The 11,538-nt window shown below is 52.8% G+C and overlaps 1 protein-coding gene across 1 annotated transcript; it reads left to right on the forward strand.

The window, feature by feature from the left end:
- Nucleotides 1–2,899: 2,899 nt before the first annotated feature.
- Nucleotides 2,900–9,801, forward strand: BMP4 (bone morphogenetic protein 4). The gene is made up of 4 exons (XM_028097806.2): nucleotides 2,900–3,109; nucleotides 6,178–6,302; nucleotides 7,417–7,796; nucleotides 8,780–9,801. Exons 3-4 carry the CDS (start codon nucleotides 7,424–7,426, stop codon nucleotides 9,634–9,636), a joined length of 1,230 nt encoding a protein of 409 aa, XP_027953607.1. The 5' UTR covers nucleotides 2,900–3,109; nucleotides 6,178–6,302; nucleotides 7,417–7,423; the 3' UTR covers nucleotides 9,637–9,801.
- The last annotated feature ends 1,737 nt before the right edge of the window (nucleotides 9,802–11,538 follow it).

An 11,538-nucleotide genomic window follows, 5' to 3' on the forward strand; every position in this document is an offset into this window, starting at 1 on the left:
AATAATAGTTAACTCTTGAATTACAATAGATGTCTCCTCCTAATCTAAATGACTTAAGTTCACAGCTTCATTTGGTCCAGCCATATTACATTCTATAAAAACACCAAGATTCACAAGGAAGCTTGAGATAGGGACCGATTTCCCTCACCAGCTCTGATCACTAGGCTGTGACGGATTTAGTTCTCTAACTAGCAAGTAATTTCTTCTTTGGCAGAAGAGATTGGAAGTAAAAAGGAAAAGAGGAGTGAGTAAAGGGAGGTGATAATAGATGGTTTGTACAATGTGGGCTAGAAATACAGCTGTCCAAAGAGAACTGAAGCTGAGTTCTTCCACCACACATCTAAAGATTCATATCGGGGTCTAAACAAGGTATGTCAGGTGGCTTAATTAGAAACTCCTGGACTATGAGTTTCACACACTCATGGGTGGGCCAATGGCCACTTTATTATTTAGGCTTCAGCAAAATGAGATAATAGCAATTATCCAAAAGGATTTGGATTAAAAAAAAAAAAACAACCACCTATTATCTTGTGCCTTATAATAAAATAAAGCCCTGCTTTTAAACACAGCGTATCACTGTTGTTTTTGAGTTTAAATATTAAGGAGCACATTTTGTTAATGACCAAAACAATACTGATTGTTTTAGGGGGCTCAGTGAACATTTAACCTACCCTTACTCTAGGCAGTGCGCTGAAGGAACACACTGCCTAATGCCCCAGGATGGACATTAGGTAACTACTTAATGGAATTTTAATTTTGTTTCATTATTATTAGTAATTGATGTAATTCTGGGGGCGCCTGGGTGGCGCAGTCGAGTAAGCTTCTGACTCTTGGTTTCGGCTCAGGTCATGATCTCAGGGTCTTGAGATCGAACCCAGCCATCGGGCTCTGTGCTCAGTGCAGACGGAGTCTGCTTGAGACTCTCTCTCCCTCTCGCTCTGCCCCCGTGTGCTCGCACGCTCTCTCTCTCAAATAAATAAAATAAAATCTTTTAAAAAACTGATGTAATTCTGATTATGTTGGAAGCTGGAGGTATCCTGTCAGTCATCCTTTCAGGGTGGTGGTATTGCCCTGCCCTGTTTAATCAGAGGCTTCTAGAAGAGGTGGGCTCAGGTGTGATTTAAAATGAAAGAAGATAGGTGTTTAATGAATTTCAATTTAAAAAAAAATGAAATCATTTTCAAATTGAAAACGGGTACGGAAACCATCTGTCCTAATCCTTTCATGCTGCTGCTGAGAAAACTGAGGCCCATGGGAATTAAAGGACATACTCAAAGCCATACAGCTTGTTTCTGTTGTTTGAGGCATTATTAGGCTAAAAGACCTCACAGGCCTAACTTGAAAAAGATGGAAGGATGCCTTGGCCCTGCTCTCACAGTTGTCCCCCCAGATTTCATCTAATTCCAACCCTTGTTCCACACAGGAAGTGGTTCCTGTTTTCTACATATTGAAGGTGTGTAAACGTAAAAGTCTTTACAGGTGAGGTACCTAGGACCAATACCAGTTTAAGTAACGACCTACATGTTTTGCTGGGACAGTGAAGTGTAGTAGCTAACCCAGGGTAAGAAATCCAGGACAGAAAAGGCTCCGTCCCCCAGCATTCCCCCTGTCTACCTGGAACTCAGGGCTGAGACCCTCAGACCCGCCCTGCAGTGTTAGCTCAGAACTCCAGAGCAGAGCCTGTGATTTACTTTAGGGCTCTGGGCAAGTTCCTTTAACCTGGCTGGTCTTCCCCTCTGTGTGTTTGTAAACCAGAGAGATGATGCCGATATCTCCCTGCACTGCTCCGTCAGAGACACCGTGTGAAATTAGCTCCTGTTTGGGAAGGTTTTAAGCACACATTCCGCCTCCCTGCTAATATGATTACTAGCACTTTCTTGTAAGAAAGGGCCAACTTCTCACCCCTTTCTTCCTTTAAAAACAGAACAAAGGGTGTCTTTTCTTGTCTCCCTATGGCCAAAACGTTGTTGCTTTAGTGGTTGGTTACCTCCTCAGAAGGTCAGTTTGCTGAGTTTAAGTATTCCCAAATAAACAACAATAGCAACAAAAATGATCTCTGTGGTGGTTCTTAAGAAGGTTTCTGAGTTATAATAAGCAGGCAGGCTTTCCTAACTGTAAGAACATGGCCCCAGCCTGTCTCCATGCCACCTCTGTCCTCAAAAGTGTTAGGCCTGGGGTGGGAGGGGGGCCATCTTCCTGAGGGTCATCGCCAAGGCTTTCCACAAGAAACACTGAAAACAATGTTTTGGAAGGAAAGTCACCTTTCAATAGCCAAAGAGGTACCTCCTAGAGCACACAGTTCTGCGTACAGCCTGTTTCTCACTGTTTGGAAATCCTTTAACAGTTTATGGAAGGCCACTCTTTAAAGCAATCCAACAGCTCCTTTTTCCATAACCTGATTTTAGAGGTGTTTCATTATCTCTAATTACTCGGGGTAAATGGTGATTACTCAGTGTTTTAATCATCAGTTTGGGCAGCAGTTACTCTAAACTCGGGGAAGCCCAGACTCCCATGGGTATTTTTGGAAGGTAAGGCGACTAGTCGGTGCATGCTTTCTAGTACCTCTGCACGTGGTCCCCAGGTGAGACCCGGCCGCTTCCCGGAGCTGGAGGCAGCATGGTCCCGGCCCGGGCAGCAGCTGCGGACTCCGGCGCAGCCCGGGCTTCCGGGACCCGGGCCTGCCACGCGAGGCCCGGCGGCTGGAGGGGAGGATGTGGGCGGGGCTCCCATCCCAGAAAGGGAGGCGAGCGCGGGCGGAGGGAAGAAGGGAGGGGCTGCCGGGGACGAGGAGGAGGAAGGAAAGAAAGAAAGAGAGCGAGGGAAAGAGGGGGGAAGGAGAAGATGCACGAGGGCAGAGGAGGAGGGAGGGAGGGAAGGAGAGCGGAGCCCTGCCCGGAAGCTAGGTGAGTGTGGCATCGGAGCGGAGGGACGGGAGCCTGAGACGCTGCGGCTGCTCGGGGCTGAGTATCTCGCCTCTCTGATGGGATTCCCGTCCGCGCCGTCTCGAGCCTGCAGCGCCCCAGTCCTCGGCCCTTGCCCAGGTTCACTGCAGCCGTTCAGAGGTCCCCAGGAGCTGCTGCTGGCGAGCCCGCTACTGCAGGGACCTATGGTGAGCAAGGCTACCTGGCGAGGGGTGCCGGGCAGAGGGGGCCGGGGAGCATCCCTGGGGGGAACAGCAGGGGTGCTCAGCCTTTGACCACAGCTAAAGGTGGCCTATTTTTTCTCCAACGGTGGTGCTAGAGGTAGGGATGCTGGCGCTGAAGGACACTTCCACATCTGCTACCGCCTCTACCCAGGCCACTTTCTCCGTCCGGCGGCCCCGGGCGATTGCCACCTTTGGTAGGTTCGGGGCAGAAGAGATGGGAAGAAGAGGAGCCCTTAGTTGGGGGTGGCTGGGAAAGACTGCGAGGTCTTGAGCAGAACGCGTTGCGGGGGCACTGGCGTTCGCGATCCCCGGACAGGAGGGCCGGGAGAGAAAGGAGTGTCGGCTCCGAGGTCCGGACAGTGTGAGGGGGCCGAGGGACAGCGAGGTGGAGGAAAGAACACCTAACCAGGGCTGGTTCTGCCGCCGGGAGCGCGGTCCTGCTGCCTCCGGAGCCTGCGCGCCGCCCGAGGGGAGTGTCACCCGACCCGGCCCCCAGCCCGCCGGAGCCCCTGAGAGCACGCGAACTGAGGCTGCACGACGCGCCTTATCCACAAGCTGTTTTCATGAACTTGCAGCATCCAAGGAGCCTCTCCCCTATCATTTTCCTGGTGTAGGGTCTGTAGGGACGATGGTTGGGATGCCTGGCGCCCGGGCACGCGTCTTCCTGCGGTGTCGTGGCCCATGGGGAGTCGCTGGCGAGACGCACTGCGGACCGACGCTCATACTGGTCCTCCCAGCGCAGAGCCGACCAGCAAGTGTCCCGGGATTCCCGGGTCCCTGCGGACCCCTCCTCGCGGGAGCTGGGCCCGAGGCCTCAAACGCTTCCTGGGCACCGCTTAGGTGGATGGACTGTGAGGATCGCAGTGTGTGGGCTGAAAGCTTTGTGAGACGTTAAAACCCCCCAAAACATAGACTTGGTAAACTGAGGCCACCTCTGGGCAAACTTCGGCGTCGGGAGAAGACTCTGGTGGAGAAGTAAAGGACAAGCGCCCCGAGTTGCATCCCTGCCATCCCCTCCCCCCCAAGAAAAAGTTCTGCAGACGAACGTCCTTTTGGGCTTTTGCCTTTTTTAATTAAAGAAAAAAATGGGGGGGGATTGCGTGATTAGAGATGAATCCTACGGAATCCGAAATTGAAACACAACGCGCTCTCCGTCCAGCCTCCGGGTTTTAGCGCCGCGCGCTCCCGCCGCCGCCCGGGGAGATTCCTAGGGGCAGAGGGTAGTCCGGGGATCCCGGGCACCCGCCCCTTCCACGGGCCCTTCGCCCCGCGGGGGCTGGCTCTTCTCTGCTTTTCCCGTTTCTACAGCTCCTCCCGTGGGGCATTTTTAGGGTTCCAGGCGTCTGAAAAAAACCCCTCTTCGCTCTCCCAGCCTTTTCGCAGTCCTTGCCAGCGGTGGCGCGGGAGCGGGAAAACCGTAGAGCCGCTCCAGAAACGGCGCGGCTGTCCGGCGGCGCCGACCGTCGCGCAGGGGCGCCCGCGGCCTCCACACCCCGGCCGGCGGTGTGGGGCGGCGCCGGGCAGCCGGGGCTCGCCGGGAGGGCTAACCGCTTGATTCTTTACTCTCCCTCAAACGCTTCCCGCGAGTGCCCTCAAGAAGAAAACCAAGTTTGTGAGGGAGAGAGGCGGGCAACCTGAGCCCTCGATCTCTGAAGCGACCCGAGGCTGGAACTTGAAAGAGCCTCAAGGAAGGGAGGGCGGGTGCAGTGGCCTTGGGAGCGGGAGTCTGGGGTTCGGGACCCCGGGGCGGGCTGGGGCCTAGGCAGAATCGCGCGGGTCAGGTTTTTGAAAAGGCCCCCGTGCAGAACCACCCATGCATGTAGCATCTTCCGTTAGAGTCAGGACATCCCGGTAATTCCTTGAGCTGTGGGTTGGTTAAGATTCTTGAAGGAATATCTGCTGCAACTCTGCAGCTGGTGCAAAGGAGGAAGGGGGTGGGGGAAGGAAGTGGCGGGGGTAGGAGTGGTAGTTTCAAAAATAAGACAATCTGGAGAAAGAGAGGGAGAGACGCAGACACAGAGGTCGAGCGCAGGCCGAAAGCTGTTCACGGTTTTCTCGACTCCTGGGAACGCGGTTGGGATTTCCTTTCTGCGCCGGGTCGTGAGTTGTAAAACCTCAGCGACATTAAGACCCGAAACTTGGGGTGCTCCCTTTCCGCAGCGACGTCTCCTTTTGAGTCCGCCCCTCCGTCTTGAATGGCTCGAGGACCGCTTTCTTTAGGGATTTGCTTTGCTCGGAGTGGACCCCGCGGCCGACGCGGTGCGGATTCTCTCCGAAATGGAAGCGCAGAAAATAGCCCAGCGGCCGCTCCCTCCCCACTTTCCCACACCGATCTCCGCCTAACACCTCCCCCTCCGGCCCGGTGCGTGACAGGGGCGGCAGCTTTTGGCTAGGAGCTCGAGCGCCAGCCCGGCTTGTCTGAGCACTCGCAGGCGTTCGCCAAGGGGTGACTGGCTGTCGCTGCGAGCAATATTTGGCCTCGCGGAGACCCCGGGGAGGAAGTGGCGGGGAGCGCGCGCGCGCGCGCGTTTGTCTGTCCCTCAGCGCTTTCCTTTTTAAGTGCCCCTGGGTTGGTGAGGCTTTGAGCTGCTGAGACGCCGCCGTCCCCGCTCCCGGCCCCATTTGAGCCGTGTTCGCGCTGGAGGCGCAGCCCCTACAGTGCGCCCCAGGTCCTCCGGCTTTAGGCCGCTAGCGCGGGGGCCCGGCCCGTGGCACCGAACGTCGCAGGTAGAAGCGAGGACCGCGTCCTCCGCGCACTGCGCCCGGGGACCCGCCGGGGGCTAAGCGGAGCCTGGCGCAGAGCTCCTCCCAGACCGCTGGCGGCTCAGGCGGCCGGCGCGGGGGTTGGACTCTCCTGGAGGGGGCGGGGCCGCGGGGGGAGGGCGCGCGGGCCCTTTCGCCGCCCGCCGCGGGAAGGGCGGGCTCCTCCGTGCGCGGGGCGGGGTTTCTGCGTTCACGTGACTCAGAGGGGCTGGAAGAAAAACAGAGCCAGTCTGCGCCAGAGTCTCATTATATTCAAATATTCATTTTAGGAGCCATTCCGTAGTGCCATCCAGAGCAACGCACTGCCGCAGCTCCTCTGAGCCTTTCCAGCAAGTTTGTTCAAGATTGGCTGTCAAGAATCATGGACTGTTATTATATGCCTTGTTTTCTGTCAGTGAGTAGACACCTCTTCCTTCCCCCCTCCTGGGATTTCACTCTGCCCTCCCCACCCCTGCTCGCCTTGTGTCCCTCCCGTCGGACCTTTTTTTCCAGAGTTCACACTCCGCTTTCTGGCAGCGCTGTCGCTTTCTTCTTGGCGGGGCAGCCGCGGAGCCGTGGAGCTCTGAGCGTACCGGTTTTGTTTAAAGTTCTGCTTGCTCCCACTCGCACTCTCAGATCGTGTGCCTTGCAAGAAAGGGGAGCAAGAGGGGGCTAAAGAGATGAAAGGTCTGCAGCCTGGGGTTGTACTTTCTGGGCAACCACACACACATACACACACACACTTAACTGGGAGAGCGCAGGGCCCCTTTGCTTGTTCCCAGCTGCTTGTCAAAACTCAGGTCTCTCTCGGAACCATCCCCACCCCCCCTCCACCCCCACCCCCACCCCCCCGCCCCCCCTCCCCGCTTTCCTGGGAGTGAGTGAGCGGGCGCGATCAGATGCTTTTTGCTGGGCATTTCAAACTCATCAGCCACAGTAAAATAAACCGTCAAGCCACTCACTCGGTCAGCTCCCAGACCACGTTCTCGGTCTCAGCCTCTGGACCTCGCCGCCCTGTGTCTTCGCCCACCCTCCTGCTCCGAACCAGCTGGAAGTTGTGGAAGTTGGGCTCCGAGGGCGGAGGAAGAAGGAGGGTGGAGGAAGAGGGAGAGAGGCTGAAGGTCTGAAGTGGAGTGCGATGGCATTTTAGTTCTCCCTCCCCCACCCTTTTTTACCCCCTCAATGTTAACTGTTTATCCTTGAAGAAACCAAGCTGAGATCATGGCTCAGATAGCAGTTGGGACAAAAAAAGATTAACAGGATGGAGGCTATCTGATTTGAGGTTATTTGACTGTAAACAAGTTAGACCAAGTAATTACAGGGCAATTCCTACTTTCAGGCCGTGCATGGCTGCAGCTGGTGCTGGTGGGGGTGTGTGAGGGAGAAGACCCAAACTTGATCTTTCTGACCTGTTTTACATCTTGACCCTCCATCGCTGGCCTTATATGCATACGCAGAGACATCTCTATTTCTCTCTCGTTATTGGTGTTTATTTATTCTTTAACCTTCCACCTCCTCCCCCTCCCCAGAGACACCATGATTCCTGGTAACCGAATGCTGATGGTCGTTTTATTATGCCAAGTCCTGCTAGGAGGCTCGAGCCATGCTAGTTTGATACCTGAGACGGGGAAGAAAAAAGTCGCCGAGATTCAGGGCCACGCGGGAGGACGCCGCTCAGGGCAGAGCCATGAGCTCCTGCGGGACTTCGAGGCTACACTTCTGCAGATGTTCGGGCTGCGCCGCCGCCCGCAGCCTAGCAAGAGCGCCGTCATCCCAGATTACATGCGGGATCTTTACCGGCTCCAGTCTGGGGAGGAGGAGGAGGAAGAGCAGATCCACAGCATCGGTCTGGAGTATCCTGAGCGCCCCGCCAGTAGGGCCAACACCGTGAGGAGCTTCCACCACGAAGGTCAGTCCCTGCGGAGCGTCCCGGGCCGGGGAGGGCTAGTAGGGCTGGTCGGTGGGGCAGTGGAAGCCCTGGGGGGGGGGGGGGAAGAGTTCAGGTTACATCAAAGCCCCAAATCCTGGAGGCCAGGGAGCAGAGCTGCTTACCTCCAAGAGCTGTGGCTGAATTTATTTTTTGGAGACAGAGGGGAGGGGTTCGGGGGAAGGGTAATGACACCACTCAGACGTGGGCTAGCCCCTGCGGTGTGTTTTTGCTATATCAAAGCCTTTTTTGCCAGGTTTTCTGCCCGTTTTTTTCAAAGCACCTACTGAATTTAATATTACAGCTGTGTGTTTGTCAGGTTTATTCAATAGGGGCCTTGTAATCCGATCTGAATGTTTCCTAGCGGATGTTTCTTTTCCAAAGTAAATCTGAGTTATTAATCCACCAGCATCATTACTGTGTTGGAATTTATTTTCCCCTCTGTAACATGATCAACAAGGCATGCTCTGTGTTTCCAAGATCACTGGGGAAATGTTTAGTAACATACTCGAAAGTTGAAGAAGGAGAGGGTAGTTGTGTGCATGTTTCCTCCTGCCTCTGCTCTGTTGGCCCCCCTTTTTCTTTATAACCACTTGTAAAGAAAACTGTGTACACAAAGCCAAGAGAGCTTTAAAAGGGGAGTCTGATGGTGGTGGAGTAAGGAGTTGACACATGGAAATTATTAGACACATAAAGGAGGTTGGGAGATACTTTCTGTCTTTGGTGCTTGCTGAATGCTCGCTAAGTTTTGCTGGCTTGCTAGCAGCCCATTTATCTGCTCCTTCAAATTAAAAGGTGTGCTTATTTCCTCAAATAGGCTTCCACTACGTAAGCAGAATTCAGCACTCATCACCCAAAGCTTCTTGACCGAAGCTATTTCTTGACTTTACGATTTCTCAAAAAAGTTAATGTGCTTTTATTTTTTTTTTCTTTTCCTTTTTCTTTTTCCTCTCGACTGTGCCTAGAACATTTGGAGAACATCCCAGGGACCAGCGAAAACTCTGCTTTTCGTTTCCTCTTTAACCTCAGCAGCATCCCAGAGAACGAGGTGATCTCCTCTGCAGAGCTTCGACTCTTCCGGGAGCAGGTGAACCAGGGCCCTGACTGGGAGCAGGGCTTCCACCGAATAAACATTTATGAGGTTATGAAGCCCCTGGCAGAAGTGGCGCCTGGGCACCTCATCACACGACTACTGGACACGAGACTGGTCCACCACAATGTGACACGGTGGGAAACTTTTGATGTGAGCCCTGCGGTCCTTCGTTGGACCCGGGAGAAGCAACCAAACTACGGGCTGGCCATCGAGGTGACTCACCTCCATCAGACACGGACCCACCAGGGCCAGCATGTCAGGATTAGCCGATCGTTACCTCAAGGGAGTGGGGATTGGGCCCAGCTCCGGCCCCTCCTGGTCACTTTTGGCCATGATGGCCGTGGACATGCCTTGACCCGACGCCAGAGGGCCAAGCGGAGCCCCAAGCATCACCCACAGCGGGCCCGGAAGAAGAATAAGAACTGCCGGCGCCACTCACTTTATGTGGACTTCAGCGATGTAGGCTGGAATGACTGGATTGTGGCCCCACCAGGCTACCAGGCCTTCTACTGCCATGGGGACTGTCCCTTTCCACTGGCTGACCACCTCAACTCAACCAACCATGCCATCGTGCAGACCCTGGTCAACTCCGTCAACTCCAGTATCCCCAAAGCCTGTTGTGTTCCCACCGAACTGAGTGCCATCTCCATGCTGTACCTGGATGAGTATGACAAGGTGGTACTGAAAAATTATCAGGAGATGGTAGTAGAGGGATGTGGGTGTCGCTGAGATCAGGCAGTCCTTGGGGACATAACACGTTCCCGTCCACTCACCCACACACTACACAGACTGCTTCCTTATAGCTGGACTTTTATCTTAAAAAAAAAAAAAAAAAAAAGGAAAAAAAACCTAAACATTCACCTTGACCTTATTTATGACTTTACGTGCAAATGTTTTGACCATATTGATCATATATTTTGACAAAATATATTTATAACTACATATTAAAAGAAAAAATAAAATGAGTCATTATTTTAAAGGTACACTGTTCCTTTTCTCTTTAATCCTTTTTCCTTCTGCCCCCATCTCTTTTGAATGAGATTTTTTTCCTGTTGAAGGGCTGGGGGCAGGATGGAAGTCAGAGGGTGGTAACTGGAGGTGGTTAAGTTGGAGGGACAGGAAGTAAACTGATGGTAGAGAGATGGTAATTGCCAGGATGAATTGTTTTCCATTTCTATTTAATGTTAACAAGGACGCAGTATCCTCTCCCATCTGGATGACACATGCCTTGGAGAAACAGTGAGATGAAAGGAGGAGGCCAGATTAAAGACTCAGTTTGGGGCTCCTTGTACATCTTCTGTTTTTGCTCACCTGTTAGAGGTGCGTCCCAGCTGAGGGTGATTGATAGAGTCTCAACTCTAGGGAATAACTCCCATCACAGCTTTTATGATACCCTAGGGTGTCTCCAGTCATGATAGGCACCAGTGTTGTATTTTCAAACCAAAACTGATTTGCACGTGTTTGTGTGTTTGTGTGTATGTGTACAGGATTTGGGGGTGGTGGTGAAGTGGCTTTTATTCAATAGAACAAATAATGTGCCTTACCTTTGAAAAGTTTGGTGACCATATTTTAATATGCCACATGGTGGAATTCTCCAGTGTTTTTTGACTTTTTCCCCTTGTCTCCTATTCCCCACATGAAGGCCTTCATGGAGTTCGAAATTCTAACAGTTTGGGCTGGATGGCAAGGGGATCAGAAACTGAAGGGTCAAAATTTCTAAGGAGGCACTGTGAAAACATTGTGTCCTTTATGCAATCTCAAGTCAAATGCCAGCTCCCCTTCTCTAGAGCTGGGCAGAAAGTGAGATACCTAGTGGATGTGCTATTCTGAGCCAGGGTTTCTTCCAGGAAAAAGCCCAATTTTTGGCCAAGAAGGAAAATGCTACTATGTTGAGTATCCCTCAGTTAGGGGCTTGCCATTAAGGCAGAGAACTGGCTCTCTAGAATGACATGTATATTAAAGCTAAGAGGACCGGAGGAAGAGACCTTTGCTTTTTCTTACTTGCCACCAGCAACTAAATTAAGCCTTGGCGTTTTGGCCTGCTTAGGTTCATTTCTTATGTATGTACTTTTTCCTGCATAGGCTTGGGTAGGTTTGGGGCAAAAGCTGTGTCTTTATATATAGTCTGTGTGAGGTGGGCTGATAGGAGTCCGTTTCTCCCTCATGAAGGTGGAGGTACCAGTGGTGGTGGGTGGGGGTGTGTGTGTGTGTGTGTGCACCCCCTGCATTCATGTACACAACTCTTCCATGTGCTCTTGGGGGTTCGGGTGAGGCAGGATTCATTTTTGTTTTTAATTACTAAAGTCCTACAATCCTCCAAAAGGAGCAGCTTAGTGGAAACCAATAAAAATAGAAGTAGAGCGGTTGCCAAAGCCCCAGCTCCCCGGAGAGCGCAGGTGGAGAGAGGAGATCAGAGCCCCAGGCAAAGGCAGCAAGACTCCACAGTTCCTCCAAAACTCCCCGCAAGAGGGATACTGCTCCCCCTCTTCAAGCCCCCCAGGTCGCTGCCCCTTTGATTAATGGTATGGAGGTCGAATAAATCATTTAGGAGAAGCCCATTATGGGTTCCCCTCAGGCGGCCTCGATTTGTTTTGCCCGATTTCCAGCAACTTTCCGAAATGTCCGTATTAT

This window comes from Eumetopias jubatus, unplaced genomic scaffold, assembly GCF_037043125.1.
Source record: "Eumetopias jubatus isolate StellerSeaLion01/CBP00866 unplaced genomic scaffold, mEumJub1_p1.0 scaffold_7, whole genome shotgun sequence".
In the NCBI taxonomy this organism is placed as follows: domain Eukaryota; kingdom Metazoa; phylum Chordata; class Mammalia; order Carnivora; family Otariidae; genus Eumetopias; species Eumetopias jubatus.